Raw genomic sequence first — 18,310 nt, forward strand, 5'->3', positions numbered from 1 at the left:
AGCCTCCAGTAGGCCACCAGTCCACACTCACAGCCCTTATTGGTCACCCCCGTGGATTTTTTTTTTATGCTGGAGTTGTTCCCCAACTTTTTTTAAAAAATTTTTTTAAATATTGCTCACGGGGGAAAAAGGTTCGGATTTAGATGAAGAGAAACAGCACACCAAATAAATGTTCATCCATGTTGACAGTGCCTTAGTTTGGAGGGCTGGCAAGTTCTGTAGTTTCTAGCACCCTACCATACTGGTAATAAGGATACTGAAGCTGTGTCTAAATCTGGCCTCACAGATCCTATCACTACATAAGGGGTTTTGTATGATAACCTGTTTGTGTGTGTTTGGCAAATGAACTGGGCAGAGATCATGCTATGGTTGTCAGGCATTTTTACATCTGTACAGGTCTAACAATGGTACAATCTATAATGATGATCATATCCCAACCAAGAATCTGACTGCTGTCTTTATGTGCATGGCCCGTCTGACATTGATCTTTTTACTAATGACCGTATTTGCAAGATAGCAGTCTTCATATTAATGACTCAATGTTATATATACTGTATAAATACTCAGGAACAGTCTTATAACCATCCATCTGGTTAGCAGATGCTGAAAGCTTCATGTTAGCATGGAATCAGAAACAAAGCTGCACAATTCCACATGATGCCAGTGCTTAGGATTTACCAAAGAGATTTGCTTGTCAGGACCGGTAAACTTAAAGTGGACCTGTCACCCAGACTGTATAAGCTGTATAATAAAAGTCCTTTTCAAATTAAACCACGAAACCCAAATTCATTTTTTATTAACACATCCATACCCATTATATAAGCATTTAAAAGTCCCAGCTGTCAATCATATATTGTCTGCCCCGCCTCTATGCCTTAGGCATAGGGGTGGGGCAGACAGTTACTTTCACTATCAATTCAGAACTTCTTACATGTCACTGCACTGCTCACATTCCCCCTCCCTCCTCACCATCTAATTGTGTAACCAGTGCATGGATATGGGTATCAGGTCCCCCATACTGGCACAGAAACAAGATTTTAGCAGGATACACAGCTTGCCTTAACAACAGTGTCCACAAAATGGAGCCTGCCTGTTATCTGCAATTGTGAATTCAAGTGCTGAAGGAAATAAGTTTTAATAATTTATATAGTGTAATTGAAGTTTATTTTGCTTGACAAACACAATAGAAAACAATTTGTAATTATTTTTTAGGGTGACAGGTCCCCTTTAAATACTCTATGGTTGTGTGGTATGACCAAAAATTCATATTTATTCATCTAGGCAGGTACTATATACAACAATAGAATGTCTTCAATGGTATGTGCAGAAACAAACTGAGATTGCAGAAGCTTTAGAAGATTAGGGCCATTGAGATAATAAGGTGGCAAAACACAAGGCATTCTAGGAATTACTAAGAAAGTTGTAGGGGGAGACAAAAGGATAGCAATATGACAGGTCAAGTGCAGCTTAAAGGGTTCACTTCTAGTTATAAAATGTCCTATTATTAGAAACTATTCAAACTATTCAACTGGTCTTTTTTTGATATTTAAATTATTTGCCTTTCTCTTGTAGGCAAGACTGAGCATTATGTACAAATTCAGTGTGCTGCTCAACAATATGGTGGGGCATTACATATACTGAAGGATGACTAGAATTGTCATATTCCCTAGGTTACAGCATTGCGTCCCTAACTTTGCAATTTAAAGACTGTTACACAGTTACAAAGAGTACATCAAGTTCAACCCTTCCAAGTGAACCCACACACACCCAAATCTATACTGACCTATTTATACACTCACATACATAAACCCTATATACCAACATTAATACTAACTGTAGATATTAGTATCACAATAGCCTTGGATATTCTGATTGTTCAAGAACTCATCCCGGCCCCTCTTAAAGGCATTAACTGAATCTGCCATTACCACATCACTAGGAAGGGCATTCCCCAACCTCACTGCCCTCACTGTGAAAAACCACCTACGCTACTTCAAATGGAAGCTCCGTTCCTCTAATCTAAAGGGGTGGCCTCCGGTGCGTTGATTGTTTTTAGGGGAAAAAATAGTAATAGTTTTGCACAATTTAGTATCATCAGCAAAAATAGAAACATCCCCATATCTGCCTATAATCCCCTCTAATGTACTTGTACAGAGTAATCATGTCCCCTCGCAAGCTCCTTTTTTTCCAGAGAAAACAACCCCAACCTCGACAGTCTAACCTCATAGTTTAAACCTTCCATCCCCTTTACCAGTTTAGTTGCAGTCTCTGCACTCTCTCCAGCTCATTAATATCCTTCTTAAGGACTGGAGCCCAAAACTGCACTGCATACTCAAGGTGAGGCCTTACCAGGGACCTATAAAGGGGCAAAATTATGTTTTCATCCCTTGAGTCAATGCCCTTTTTTATACACTTTATTTGCTTTAGTAGCCACTGAATGACACTGCCTGGAATTAGACAACTTGTTATCCAGAAAAATCCCCAGATCCTTTTCAATTAAGGATCCCCCCAACAAACTACCATTTAGTATATAACTCACAGAAAGTTTTCCTACTACTGATGTCAGACTAACAGGCCTATAGTTTTCAGGCTGAGAACGGCATCCCTTTTTGAATAACAGAACTCCATTAGCAATTTGCCAGTCTCTCGGCACCATGCCAGACCTCAGTGAATCCTGAAAAATTATGTGAAGAGGTTTGGCAATCACAGTGCTAAGCTCGTGTAATTCCCTGGGATGAATCCCATCTGGTCCTGGACCTTTGTTTAAGTTACATGTTCAAGTCTCTTTTGAATTTCCTCCCTAGTGACCCATGCATCAGTAGCTAAATTACTAGAACTGGGTATATTAAAAGAGAAAACTCCATTATCTGGTTCCTTACATGTGTAGACAGATGAAAAATAAGAGTTTAGAATTTCTGCTTTTTCCCCGTTCTCATCAACCAACGTACCCCCCCCCGTGATAATAAGGGTCCCACACCTTCTTGCTTCATTTTATTACTATTTACATATTTAAAAAATAGTTTTGGATTCATGTTACTGCTTCCTGTAATACCCATTTCCATCTCTATTTTAGCTTGCCTGATTTTTGTTTTGTTTTGCATGCTTTATTGGCTTCCTTGTATATGAATGCTTTAAAAGCACATTTTTTTCTTACCAACTTCAACACAAACACTTTTACCAAACGTATACAATATATACACAGTACTTTCTGTTTAGCAATTATTATAAAGCAATTATTTTCATTTAATTTCCTTAATAATAACTAAAGCTAGTACCTAAAAATAAATATGAATTAGATTATTCCACTTGATTTATCATTACTGTCTGCATGTCAGTCTCTCTATACAATGCCATAGTATGTGTTTGCATAATATGAACAGAAGTATGTAGTAATAGTGTTAGTAATATTAGGACAGACCCTATGGTATCAATCTAAAAATATGCATTATGCCTGATTACCAAATTGATACTAATTGCCAAAAAGCATATGTAACCACTGTTTTTGGATTATATTTAAAGTCCCCCATAAATCAGTAGTTATATTACTAGAACTGGGTCTGTTTAAATGGATGCCTTGATTATCTGGCTCCTCAGTTGACCAATGAAAACTAAGAGTTCAGAATTTCTGTTTTTTTCCCTGTTCTTATCAACAAAGTGACCCCATGTGATAATAAGGGCCCACATATTTAAAAAATCAATTTGGATTCCTTTTACTCCTAGCTGCAATATCCCTTTCCATTTCTATTTTAGCTTGCCTGATAGCTTTTTTGCATGCTTTATTTGCTACCTTGTACCTGATGAAAGTTTCTGCTGTCCCAGCTAACTTGAATGTTTTAAAAGCACGTTTTTTCTTACAAACCTCAACACTAAAACACTTTTATTCAGCCATAAAGGTTTTGCTTTGCGATGCCTCTCCTTGCTTACAAGGGGAATATACTGTTGTGTATACCTGCAAAGCAATTTTTTAAAGATGTTCCATTTTCCTTCTGTGTCTAACCCTATTAAAAGCCTTTCCCAGTTGACACATTGCAGAGATGCCCTTATACTGGCAAAGTCTGCACGTCTAAAATTGAGCGTTTTAGTTACTCCCTTATAGCGCTGTCTCTGCAGCATTATCTCAAAGGAGACCATGTTGTGATCACTGTTCCCCAAATGCTCACCCACACAAATGTTAGAGATGAGTTCATTATTATTAGATATCACCAGGTCCAAAATAGAGTCATTCCTAGTAGGTTCTTGAACCGCCTGAAATAAAAAGTTGTCATTTAGCATATTTACAAACCTACTAGCTTTTTCATTACTCCAGTCAATGTCTGGATAATTAAAGTCCCCCATAAAAACAACTTGACCTAGTTGTGAGGCTTCCTCCATTTGCAATAGTAGCTGCTGCTGAAATTTCTACCCAAAGGGATTCAACACCCTCCCCATTGCTGTCTCTGGTTATTTCTTTAGCACATTGCTTTAAATCTGACTTTACATAAAGACAAACCCCTCCACCCTTTTTTAATTCCTCTGTCCCTCCTAAAAAGGGTGTAACCATTTAAATGCTGTAGCACTGAATAAATCCTGTACAATTTCTATTCTACTGGTGTGCAACAGAGAGGTCAGTTATGTGTTGATTTAGTTTTGCCTGGGGATCTGTACCTATGGGAGCACACCCCAACACAGAATTAACTGAACAAGGTCAATTTTCCCTGCATTAATCATTGCTTTCTGTTTCCTTGAGTACAGTCCCACATGGCAGAATGAAATAGTGATATCCATCACATGGGGCCATATTTATCTCAGGCATTTGGCAGAATTCACCCGAGAGTTCTATATGTAATGGAGCTGTGCAGTTTGCTTGTGGAAATTATTACCCTTTCATAAATATGACCGATGGCTTTGTGCCGCACTAGGGTTTTCCACAATCTCTTTCAGCAGATCTCATCTTGAAGACCGAAACGTCAATATAAATAAAATGAATAATGATAAAATTTTCCTGGTGTGCATCAGCATTTTTTACATATTTATATTGTTTCTCTGATTTGCACCCAGGTTGTAATTCCTATAAGTGTGTGCCTCAGCCTTTTTCTACATATAATATATATATAATTTTTTCTTTTTTCCAACTTCATTGAAATAACTGAGCAATGGAAACCAAGGCCCTAAAGGGGATCATGCATTACCGGTACATACATTTTATCCGTCAGTCAACATCTCATGCACACTGCTTTAGATTATCAGATTTTTATGGTCATTTATAGGCAACTGTAGTACTATTTACATTTACCCACAGCAAAGTCTTTCATTTAGAAACAAAAATAAATCCCACAGCCACTGGAGCACATCTGACATCTTTAGTATGTTTAAGCCTGTGTTTCCAGCCCCAGAGGGCACACATAATCTGTAAAGTTAATTATGCAATGCACAAGTTAGAAACACCTCCTTCATTTTAAGAATGAATGTTCCTGATATACAGCAGAAGAAAGAAAGGCTAATTGTGCCTGCTTGCTGGTATTGTGTAAACAATAAAAAGGCAACTATGGAAAGGTCTATTAAATAATAAATAAATATTGTTTTTTTTTTGACAAACTTAAATGGTTCTGCAAACAAAAGAGCAAATAGTATATATAAAATGGTAAGGGAGTAATAAGAGCTAACACCCTCATTCCCATTCATGGCACTTAAAGGACTCTGTCATGATTTTTATGGTGTACTTTTTATTTTTACATAGCAAATAATTCACTCTACCATTTAAAATTTTATGCTTGAACCAACAAATGCATTTTTTTAGTTGTAATATTGGTGAGTAGGCAGTTATCTCAGTGCATTGTGCCTGAGTCTGAGTTTTCAGAAGGAGCCAGCGCTTAGAACTGGTGAACCGGTGCCAGAGGAATAATCTCCTTCTGAATTTCAGTAAAACAAAGGAGTTGATAGTGGATTTTAGTACTAAGCAGGAGAGGAACTACCAGACCCCCATCATCAACAAGAGCCCAGTGGAGAGAGTAGATAGCTTTCGATACCTCGGTGTTCACATCACGCAGGACCTGTCATGGTCATGTCACATCAATACCGTGGTGAGAAAGGCGAGGCAGCGTCTCTACCATCTCAGACGCCCTCTAGGGTGCTTAGGAACTTCTATTCCTGCACCATAGAGAGCATCCTGATGGGAAACATCTCAACCTGGTTCGGGAACAGTAACATAAAGCACAGACAAGCCCTACAGAGGGTAGTACGATTAGCTGAACGCATCATCTGTATCAAGCTCCCTGACCTTCAATCGATCTACAACAAACGTTGCTGGACCAAGGCCAGGAAGATAATGAAAGACCTCAGCCATCCCGACAATGGACTGTTCTATCTATTGCGGTCAGGAAGGCGATTCCGCTCACTGAAGGCCAACATAGAGAGATTGAGAAGGAGCTTCTTCCCGCAGGCCATACGAGCTCTCAATCATAATAACATCCCATGGATCTAGGAACCCTTGGGAGCTTTGTTAGGGATTAAGTCTTTTTATTTTGCACACGTGGGACAATTGCACATTTGCACTTTTCGCACACTGCGAAGTTGAACGGCACATTATCATGCCAACTATTTGGCCATGATTCTACATTGCACTACATACATTTCAATTATTACATTATTGTGTTTCATTTATTTTATTCTTTTTATTCTTAACTTCTTATATTCTATATTATTCTAATTTGAGGTCAATAGTAGTCGTCTAAGCATTTCACTGCATATCATAATGTGTATGACTGTGTATGTGACAAATAAAATTTGAATTTGAATTTTTATTTGCTTTTAGGTAACCTATTGTTTCTCCTACTCCCATGTAACTGGAGGCGTCCCAAGCCGGACTTGGATTTCTTACTATTGAGTGCTATTCTGATATCTACTGGGAGCTGCTATCTTGCTCCCTTCCCATTGTTCTGCTGATTGGCTGCTGGGGGGAAAAGTGAGGGGGGCAACACTCCAACTTGCAGCTCAGCAGTAAAGTGTGACTGAAGTTTATCAGAGCACAGGTCACAGGAAATGGCTAGCCCCATGTGAAATTTTAAAATTAAATATAAAAAAAATTTGTTTGAAAAACATATTTCAATGCAGGATTCTGCTGGAGAAGCTCTATTAACTGATGGGTTTTGAAAAAAAACATGTTTTCCTATGACACTATTCCTTTAAGTCACCAGCAAGGGATAGACACACGCTGGAGAATGGGCTGATATTGTTAAGAAGTCAGGAAGTACAAGGTGAGTACTGGAAGTAGGGTTGCCACCTGGCCAGTAGAAAAAATGCTTGATGACAATGATTTTAATAGGCATGAAATGGAAAATTAGAGGAAGGGCAGTGTATTTTTCCAGGGAAGGTGGCAGCCCAAACTGGATGAGAACATGGAAGCAGGAATTAGGTGCCCAGATCCTTTGTGGAGGCACTGTGTAATGTCATGCCAGGTCCTGAATTGGTCTAGTTGGGCAGACCTGAGCCCAACCCGGACCTGCTGACCTGCTATCAAGCGCCCTGTCCCCACTACCCAACCTTACCCGCACTACCTAAACTTTAACCCGACTCATATGCCCCCTGTCCTCTCAGGGGAAGTTTGTAAATCTGCCACACATTAGCAACAAAACATTTAAAAACACAAGTGTCTATATAACACAAGGACTTTCCTTGTAAATCCAGCAGCTGAGCTGGGGGGTACGAGACAGAAGGTTTGCAGATGGCCAAAGTGACATCACTCACCACAGGAAGTGACATCATGTGTGGCTGGAAGTGGGGCATGTGCACCTTCCTCACACAAGGGGGGCACACAACCTAAATACCTAGGGTGGCACCAGACCCAAGATGGATTGTCAGTGTCTCTTATTTCCACAAATCTTCTGTGTTGGCATCTACTGATTGGATCATGCCTGACACATTTCACCTGTTCCTGTTCACCTATTTTGTACTACTTAGGATGTATTTGTATCCCATGTACCCACAGAATCATTTGTTTGAATTATGTGTCTCTTGTAGTTGGAGCCATGTTTGTCCAGATACTCAAGTTCTAGTTATTATTTCCCTTTATCCGATGAGTTACGTGAATCAACAGTTATTTTGTTGGCCAGACAGTAGGAATGAATGAGCTGTCTGCATTTGTAAAAAAAAATCCACTTGTACTAACAGGCAACTTGTGCCAAAATCATGAGCTTGATGCCACCAAAAATGGCATTGTTTATATAATAGCATTGTCTTTACTTTTCTACATATTTAATTCCATTGCTACTTTAAAGGGACAGTTTTCCCCTTGTTCAACATGAGTGCAATGAATAGTTTGTGCTGAACATACTTTTTTCCTGTTGCTTTAATTATGAATCTGTGTTTTTACTTATTTTTTAACTTAACAGGACAAACTGGGAAATGAAGCTCCTTCATGTTGTTTGAGCCTTGCAAGGTAGATCATTAGATCACTAGTATACAACTTCACCCCTTTACCCTTTGTTGTGATTGTTTTGATATCGGGAGTCCATTATGCAGGGTGATTATCTCTACACTGGTAATTTCATTATCTACCTCTTAATGACCTTGGAACAATTGGGAGAACACTGCCACTTTAACTGTGTTTTTTTAGACTTTACCACAAAAATGGCATGTCTATTTGCACCTAGAAGTTTATAGTAAATATGCAGTATTAGGGCTCTGGCACATGGGGAGATTAGTCGCCCGCGACAAAACTCCCTGTTCGCGGGTGACTAATCTCCCCGAGTTGCCTTCACCTGCCATCCCACCGGCGACAATGTAAGTCGCCGGTGGGATGGCACACGCGGCGGCGCGATTTGCCGCAAATCGGCGAAAAAGCCTCACGAGTCTTTTTCGTCGATTTCCTGAAATCGCGCCGCGCATGTGCCATCCCACTGGCGACTTACATTGTCGCCGGTGGGATGGCAGGTGAAGGCAACTCGGGGAGATTAGTCGCCCGCGAACAGGGAGATTTGTCGCGGGCGACTAATCTCCCCGTGTGCCAGAGCCCTTATGCAGGAAAAAAACTGATGCATTTAATTAGATTAGCGTTGAGAATACTGTTCTCCAGACATAGATTCTAGTGGTCTGTATAAAAGGGCCCTGTATTCTGACCAATTAGTACTGCAGAAAGTGCTCCTGTGCTCTCTTGCGCTGTAAAAGCCAAACTTCCCAATGAACTCATGTCATGTAACTTCACATGTCCGCCCTGTGGTTGTGCCAACCAAAGTAATGTTCCAGCCTCACCTCATGGCAGGAATGACCCAATAAATAAAATTATGTTTGAAAAGGGTGTTTTGATCACTGGTATTTCTTCAGAGCACTACAGTGGCCAAACACTACGTGAGCCATAAGCTTTGCCTTTACTTATCTCTATAAGTAAAGGCAAAGCTTATGGCTCACGTAGTGTTTGGCCGCTGTAGTTCTCTGAAGAAATACCAGTGATCAAAACACCCTTTTCAAACTTAATGTTGCATCCAACTGAAAGAAAGGAATATATATATCAGCAATATGGCCACATTTCCTGACTGTCTTGCAGTGTGGGTGCTCCCATTGACATATGGAGGAGATTCATTATTTAAAAGCAGCCAGGGCCACATTTCTATCCATATTATTTGTACTCCAGCATCCACATTAGTCTTCCAATTAAATACATCTTTAACATGTATATTTGTAGATTGTAAGCTCTTTTTGGCAGGGCTCTCTTCACCTCTTGTATCGGTTATTGATTGCTTTATATGTTACTCTGTATGTCCAATGTATGAAACCCACTTATTGTACAGCGCTGCGGGATATGTTGGTGCTTTATAAATACATGTTAATAATAACATAAATTAATAAATTATATAAGTGCTGTAAATGCAGATATTCTTTGGAACACTGATATATATATATATATATATATATATATATATATATATATATATATATATAATGTACTATTCTAGTACTATTCTTCAGAGCATAATCATTGAAACAAAAAATGAGTTGTAAAATAGTCAAATCTTTAATATTTAAAATAGTTTATAGTCATTCCAATTTGACAAGTAAAAAAAACCCACAGGAAATGCATAGCCATGTAGAAGTGTAACTGCTTTGTTAGAGGTTAGAAAAAAGGGTTCCTTAAGAGAGAACTATACAGAGTGTTTGGCACAAAGAGGCAAAGCAGGCAGTTAAATCACAGTGGTGGGTATCTTAAAACAAACACATATATTATCTAGACAACCCCAAAAACATACATTCATTTAGGGAGGGCTTGAGTGCACTTTGGACTTTATTAATCACAGACAAGCAAGAAGGTTTCAGGGAAGCCACAAAGTGACTGCACACTAAGGGCTGCATTTTGCACCCACTAAAAAGTTTGCATGGGTGTCCCACTCATTACAGCACCCATGGATCCATGCTCCATGTTTCTACAGAATAATGTAAAGAATCAAATAAGCCTTAATACATGTGTTGCAGGTGTATGACATAATGGTGATTTACCCAAGTTTTTTCTTGGATTTGGGGGTGCAGTAGTATCTCAGTTGTGCAATCATGAAGCTTTCTTGCCATAATCAAAAGAAATAATAATGATCCATCTCTCTCTCTACATATATATATATATATATTTTTTAATAAAGTGCAGTGAGGGGGTAGCCTTTAATTAATTGGTTGTATTACACCCAGTGTAGGCAAGAGGGAGATTCTAATATAAATGGAGAGTATCAAAGACATGAAGGGTAACAGAGCATTATTATTACTTCTGAAACATGTCTGTGGGTTTGTTAGGTTACAGAAGGCAGTTGTTTCCAATGTAATGCAAGAGGGGAACATTCAAATAAACCATTGTGATCACCGATTTCTACCACAGAATCTCTAGAAGAAAATAGATTTAAAATATAAGCAAACAGCACATGTACAGTACAATCTCTTCTCCCATATACAGTAGATACCTGATGCCTCAATACAGTAAATACAAAATATTGAATAACATGCACAAGCTTCTGTTTGTTTCCACAGATTAGATTAGGGCAGCCATGGAAAACATATGCTCGCCCTCCTTGCTGTTTCCTAAAATACAATTCCCTTTGGCTGAAGATGCTGGGGGGTTATAGTTCATAGTAAGGATATTTGGATTGACCTGATTGGCACTAGGGGCCTCCGCAATGCTGGATTGAGTAAAATGAGTAATTCATTTTGACAAAGCTTGGCCATTGTACCTTGTGCCAGCTCCCCTTATCTGGAAACCCATTATCCGGAAACCCATTATCCAGAGAGTTCCGAATTACGGAAAGGCCATCTCCCAAAGACTCCATTTTAATCAAATAATTCACATTTTTAATAATGGTTTCCTTTTTCTCTGTAGTAATAAAACAGTACCTTGTACTTGATTCTAAACAAGATATAATTAATCCTTATTGGAGCCAAAACAATCCTATTGGGCTTAATTACTGTTTATATAATTTTTTATAGGTAGGAGATCCGGATTACGGAAAGTCCCCTTGTCCGGAAAACCCCTGGTCCCGAGCATTCTGGATAACGGGTCCCATACCTGTATACTCATTCCAGATAAATTAGAAAGTTCAGTTTGGCTCTGTGCTGTTTGGTGCATTTCACCCCACTGAACACAGGTTCACTCATTCTTCAGTCTGATCCAATGACTGTCAGGGACCAATCAAATGTTTTCCATTATAATTTCATCTCTAGATCAGTTAAACACAAGTGCTGATTGGCTGCTACTGCACAGCAGAGGTATGATATTTGAAAAGGCACACCCTTTATACTCTTATGCTTTTGAAAACAGCAAGGACCAACCTGGAAAAGGCATTGGCTACAAGGGTAAATCAGAGTGAGAAGAATGCAATATCAGACATAATACTATATTGTTGGCACTTGCATAAAAAAGTTCTGGATAATTTAAAAAATATATAATTACATATAAAAGAACATCTTCAATTGAATAAAAAAAAGCCTCTTACATTCCTTAACAGTGCACTATGTTGTGTTATAACAAAGTGTTTGGGAAACTGTTGCTAATACTGAGCACAAAGCAGACATTTATAGCCATGGTGATATAAATACATCAGGGTACAGAATAAAGAGAAAACTGCTCACAAATAAGTAATTCGTAAATAGTATATATTAACACTCCCAAATGAATGACAGTGAATATCTTTCCTAAATGTCTTTTCTGTTGGAATTAAATTATCTGTAAGAAGAAGAATAAGGGTATAAAAAGACCCCACTGAATGTGGAATACATTTCTTCAGTGCTGGAGCTGGCGAGCTTGCCTCCGATCTGTTCAATACTGACTTCATCTCCAGATTTCAGATGCAGGATGAGATGGAAAGTACCTACTCCCCCACATATGGGTCTCCCTGGTTTGTTATATTCCAGCCTTTCTCTTCTGTAGCCAGACGTGTCCATCTGGGCCACGCTTTTGTTGGACACTGACAAAACTGCTTCAACGTGATAGTCTTGTTCAGGGGTGAGGACTGCTGTAATCATATAACGACCCTCAATAGGAGCAGTAAATATACCTATCCAAAAAGAGAAAAAAATAGATTAATCCAAATTGTTGGTGTATTTGCAATGATACACAGCAGGGGAGTCTCCATACTGTTTGCTTCAGCTGAGCAATATGGGGGGCATTTTCTGTAGTAAAAGTTTCCTTAAGACAAAAAGAAGTCAGCACAACAAACCGGAATCTCTCAGCAGTGCACATTCCCCACCTCCACTGGTGTTTAATAGAAAGAAAACTTTGAGCAGCACTGCAGTCCTTTATATATTAAACATGCCTTTATTGGACACAGGGCACTACAGCAACATATCGAGCCAATTTAGACCCTTTATCAAGCTTTGTTAAAAGACCTAAATTGGCTCGAAATGTTGCTGTAATGCCCTAAGTGTGCAAAAAAGACATTTTTAAAATATGAAGGATTGCAGTGCTGTTCAATGTTTTCTTCATTTGTCATGACTGTCAAATCATAATTTTTAAGGTATACTTTTTATTCTAAATTAAACGGTTTACAAATAATTCACTCTACCATATACAATGTTATTCTTGAACCAACAAATGTATTCTTTTTATTTGTAATATTGGTGTGTAGGCGCCATCTCAGAAGGAGCCAGCGCTACACATTAGAACTGCTTTCAGGTAACCTATTGTTTCTCCTACTCCTATGTAACTGGAGGAGTCCCAAGCCGGACTTGAATTTCTTATTATGGAGTGCTATTCTGATATCTACTGGGAGCTGCTATCTTGCTACCTTCCCATTGTTCTGCTGATCGGCTGCTGGGAGGGGGGTGATATCACTCCAACTTGCAGCTCAGCAGTAAAGTGTGCCTGAAGTTTATAAAAGCACAGGTTACATGGCTGTGGCACCCTGGGAAATGAAGAATATGGCTAGCCTCATGTGAAAATTTAAAATTAAATCTCTGTGTTTTTGAAAAACAGAGAAGCTCTATTAACTGACGTGTTTAAAAAAAAACAAAAAAAACAAAACATTTTTTCCCATGACAGTATTCCTTTAAATTTCCTTTATCATCCTCCTTTTATCATAAAAGCACTTGGTTCCAGGGCTGGGACTTGGGGTAGGAAGAAACAGATCTATGGGGCACAATGGAGAGGAGGCAGGGACATCAATGAGCTAGCAGGGAAAAGGTAGCAGTTTAGAGCTTAAGAATTTATACGTTTGTTTAATATGAAACAACATAAACAAACAGTACTGTGTGTAACATGGGCCCTACAATGAAGGGCTGTGTATTTTTTATTGGATTCATTAAAGTATATCTGTTTCTTGTTTCTGAATATAGAAGGACTGTGAGCTCCATGGCCCACTAAATTAAGGGGTTGTACTCTACAGAGGCTTAAAGCAGTGGATTGGGTTATACATTAATTTAAAGTGCAGTGTAACTTGCTGGTGATAAATAAATACATTGATAATGAAGATGATGCAAGCCTAAAAGGCAGCTAGGGTAATATGTAGGGTGAATGCTTATAATCTGCCCTGGTTACAGATAGGACATAAGGGCCAAACATATATTGCTGGCTACAAAAAGAACTTAACTGTATAACTAGTCAACAAGCTGACAATGAAGGAACATATTTAAGCTTTCAAACATTTGACCTAAATCCATTTGTGATGCAGTCTACAAACAAGGCGTTCTTTCATACAAGGGGAAAAAACATTCCTTTTATATCCTGTGATTTCAAAATAACAAGAAGTCATCTTCCCCAGCGTTTGTTAGCAGTTAATCACATGGCAGATTAGACAAAGTGTAGAGCAAGTAGGCATGGTATGTGCAATTGCAATTGGTCAGAGATGCGCCAGATACACACATGTTGTTATTTCTGTAGCCACAAGTTGAAATTTGCATTTGCTCAGTGGGGATATCATCACTTTCTGTTTGTCTCAAGTCAGCACAAGCTATTGCTGAAATGTGCTAATGTAACCCTGGAACTGCCCAAATGTCCAGGCTGGGGGTAGAACATCAGATGAGGCTGGGCAGGTACTCACAAGCGCAAGGAGCATGGGCCCCATTCCATTCCAATTTGTGGCCATTTTTTTGTGCTGCTTGGTTACTAGGTATATGAACCTTAACATTTAACAAATCTATACTAAAACTGTGTTGCAGCGTAGCTACTGTTCTGTAGCACACTTGGCAGTGGAATACTACCATGGCAGGACGAAGGAGCCTTGGCAATCTGTGCCAAGCACAGACCAACTGATACAGGAGGGGGCGGTGGGGGTGGACACAGAACGGATAGGTTATTGATAGTATTTTAGATCTGGACATTAAAACTTAACATAACATAAACTGCAATAAACATCTTCTACATCTTAGCTTGGTTCTGTAAAGGCTGGGCTTTTTAATGACCTTTATGCACTTGTGTTTTATTGGCAGATAAAAGAGACTATATATTAAAGCTGGCCATACACGCACAGATATAATCGTACGAAAGGTGGTTTCCTACAATTTTCGTCCGACTTTCCGACCGTGTGTGGACTCCAAATTATCATCCCAATAATTGTTGTACCATGGCGATCGGTAGTTTAGTCGATTGGACAGGTTAGAAAATTTCTGTCGGATGATGATAAAATCTGTAATGCCCATGTATGGCCACCTTTAAACTGTTGCTTGACTGTTGCGCAATGTCTGAGCCTTAAAATACTGCATAATAATCATTGTGCAAAAAGGAAGAAAAAAAATGACCCTGGTGTAGGCAACTGCTTCTTTAAACAGTATTTTTTCCTCAGAAATCAGATCCACAGAACCAATGTATCTGCTTGCTTAGCCCCCTCCTTGGACAGCGTCTCTAGCAGCCTGTGTAATGTATAGAGAGCAGCCCACGCTGCACAGAGACTGAGATGGAATGCAATAGAATAACTGATGATTCATGCTGTAATGTCCCACTAAATGTTCCCGCATGGTGAATTCCTATATCCCACCAGATGAGGTAATGAGCTTTTATGGGGTTTTTTTCCCTTAAATATAGACTCCACAGAAAAAGCTCCCAATTATGGGCCTCACTAGTGAAATTAGGAAACAAAAATGAAAATACATAAATTTGCTGTCCTATGGAATTCTAACTGCCATAATCTTCTGAAAGGTTAATGTAGCTTTTAACAGACAGGTGTGCTGTAAATCTAATGGCATATGGGGCACATGACTCCTGCTGCCCCTGGTGAATAACAGTGGAGCCCCTTATCTACCCATCACTGCTCAAAATACTACCCTGCTGGGCACTCATGGGGCACTGATAAAACACCCAAGACAGTATTTTAGTGCCATGGTCTGCCTGTCACTGCTATGTGGGTGCTTTAAATTCAATAGTATTAGGGGTGGTGGCAGACAGAAAGGGGTGTTTTGACCTTGCTTGTTCTCTGCTAGAATGCAGGAGAGATCAGAACACCCCATGTGCCACTGACCTAAAGACTCCAGGGAAAGCACAGCAAGGTGAAAAGCCTGTGTGCCAAAGTTACTCAGAATATTATTAAGTGTGATAGTAAAAACTATAGAGAGAAATGTAATAAAAGGCATAAACGGATGGGGCATTTTTGCCCCTCTGCCACCCTGAGTTGGCCTAAATTATGCCACCCCTCATCCCTCACCACCCACCCTAATTTTTAGTGTTGTGGCGGGACCACAATGCTAGTGTAGAGAGTGCAAAAATGGTCAAAATTCCAATGTAAAAAGTAGAATTTCCGCTTTTTGCCACCCCTGATAACTTTGGGGCTCTGTATTATCAAGGCCTGCTTAATGGCAGAGTTGGACTGGGACGCCAGGGCACTAGGAAAAAACTCGATGGGCCCCCGGCCCAGGTGGACCCCACCGGCCCTGACCTGATCCCTGCCGGGTGCGTCCGAGCCGCCGGCCTCCCTCCCCTGACATGCTGAAGGTCTAAAGTATAAATTACGTTTGCTCAGGGGTCGGATGGGTTGTGGGGGGTGTAAATGCAGGGGCTCCTTGGGGGGTGCAGGGGCCCCTGAGGCAGCAGCCCTGGTGGGCCCTGCACCCCCCAGTCTGAACCTGCTTAACGGTGGCATAATTTTGTGATGCACAGATATTGACTTGCGCAGTAATAAGGAGTATAACCCACTGGGCACTGGGGCAAATGATAAAGTTTCTAATCTCTGCCCAGGCATGGTGCCAATTTCTCAAATGGTTTTTATTACACTCCCCCACAAGACTATAAAGAGCAACAAAAACCATTACCAAAGGTTCTCCTTTTAAATCCACCACCCCTGCTGTTAGACATGCACTGTTTTAGTGTTTCTAAAGCACTGGGGGATAAATACTATAAGTGTTAAGCAATCTCAGCTGATTTACAACAGAGAAGTGCAAAGGGCTGTAATGTTAATGCTTTCCATGCAGGTCACACTGACTCCTGAATATGTCCTTTTGGCTGTTATTCATACATGGGGGTGAGTTATTAATGCTTGATATTTATTTGCAAGCAGTATTGATGGTGACAGCTCAGTAAAGAGAAAACATCTTTCCACTCAGGAAAAAAAGTTGGATCCCACTTGGGAACCATTGACCCAGAGGGATGCTAGAGTTCATAGCTGTTGCTGTGCACTAACACCCCATACAGCGGTCACACACATCCTGCTAAAGTGAAACCTATATCTGCATAAATGTGGCAGTTCATTAACCCTTCCTGACTGTCAGGAAAACTTACATTTCCAAGCAAGAAGAGCCTAAGATGTTAAGTTCAGACATTTGTTTAGTGCATTTTATTACCAGTCTTATTCTTGGAGCTCATTGTGATTGTGAAGTAACTGCTTAATGAATAAAATATGACTGTAAGCAGGACTAGTTACAAACATTACTGCGCCGTTACATGCGGTGCACGAAATAAATGCATGTTTGCAGTCAGCCCTGCTTCAAGGCAGAGTTTACTGAATTATTAGTAAATGAGTGAATCCCCCTCAGCACAGAACATTCTCTTGGCAGCTGAATAAATAAGGATCTGGTTAAACGACAGAAGACACAAATAAAGCACATTCAGAGGATATAAAATATGCTGCTGCTCTAAAAAAGGTTCTTATTTAAGTCAGAAGGGCTCTAAGGAACATGTGAGTAGTAAGCCAGGAAAATCCTTCCGTCTTGCACATTGGAACTGGGTTTTGTGCCATTTGAATAAAATGAAACTGAGCGGAACAATAGTGATGCAGGGAGCAATGAAGTAAAAGTGATGAGTAAGGCAAACCCCTAGCACATTGGAATAGTTGTGTGCAAGCAAGCTTATTCTCAGGACTAGGGTCTGAAATTAACATTTATACACTTCTATAAAGTTATAAAGTAATAAAGGGTCATTACTATTTAAAGGGCCACTGCATCTGCAAGCAGAATAGAGTGACATGCCTAGTACATATCTAGAGCGGATGGAAAACAAGTGAGTTGTTCCTGCTACAGAGAAGTCCATTTATATCCCGCTTGGCTCCACTTAGGTCATGGCACACACACCGCTAGACTCAATAGCCACACCCCTTCTGGCTTCTACTAAAGGCTATGGCACACAGAGTGTTTGGCAACCAAAATGCTAAAACCCACCATTCACTTGAAAGGAAACCACAAAAGTGCTAATTGCTAGTTAAAGGGTAACTCCGGCTTCCCAAACAAAATTTGTTAAAGAGCCCCACACACCACAGAAACCCCTAATACACCTATCACTGTAATCTGTTCCTTCAAAAAGTATAATTTATTTTTTATTTATATGCTGAAATGCAGCTGCAAAAAAGTTCTTCTCTTTCTGCCTCATTTGAAATCCTGGCAGGGGAGGAGGGACTAAAAACTTCTCCACAGCTAGCAGGAACTACACACAATGCATTGCACTGTAATG

General features: G+C 39.8%; 1 protein-coding gene across 1 annotated transcript in view; it reads right to left on the reverse strand.

The window, feature by feature from the left end:
• Nucleotides 1-9,962: 9,962 nt before the first annotated feature.
• emilin2 (elastin microfibril interfacer 2) overlaps nucleotides 9,963-18,310 on the reverse strand; it is a 52,532-nt gene continuing 44,184 nt past the window's right edge. The window contains exon 11 of the mRNA XM_012965329.3: nucleotides 9,963-12,500. Within this exon, the coding sequence (XP_012820783.1) occupies nucleotides 12,166-12,500 (335 nt within the window). The 3' untranslated portion in view covers nucleotides 9,963-12,165. The remainder of the gene's footprint in view (nucleotides 12,501-18,310) is intronic.

This window comes from Xenopus tropicalis, chromosome 6 (assembly GCF_000004195.4).
Source record: "Xenopus tropicalis strain Nigerian chromosome 6, UCB_Xtro_10.0, whole genome shotgun sequence".
In the NCBI taxonomy this organism is placed as follows: domain Eukaryota; kingdom Metazoa; phylum Chordata; class Amphibia; order Anura; family Pipidae; genus Xenopus; species Xenopus tropicalis.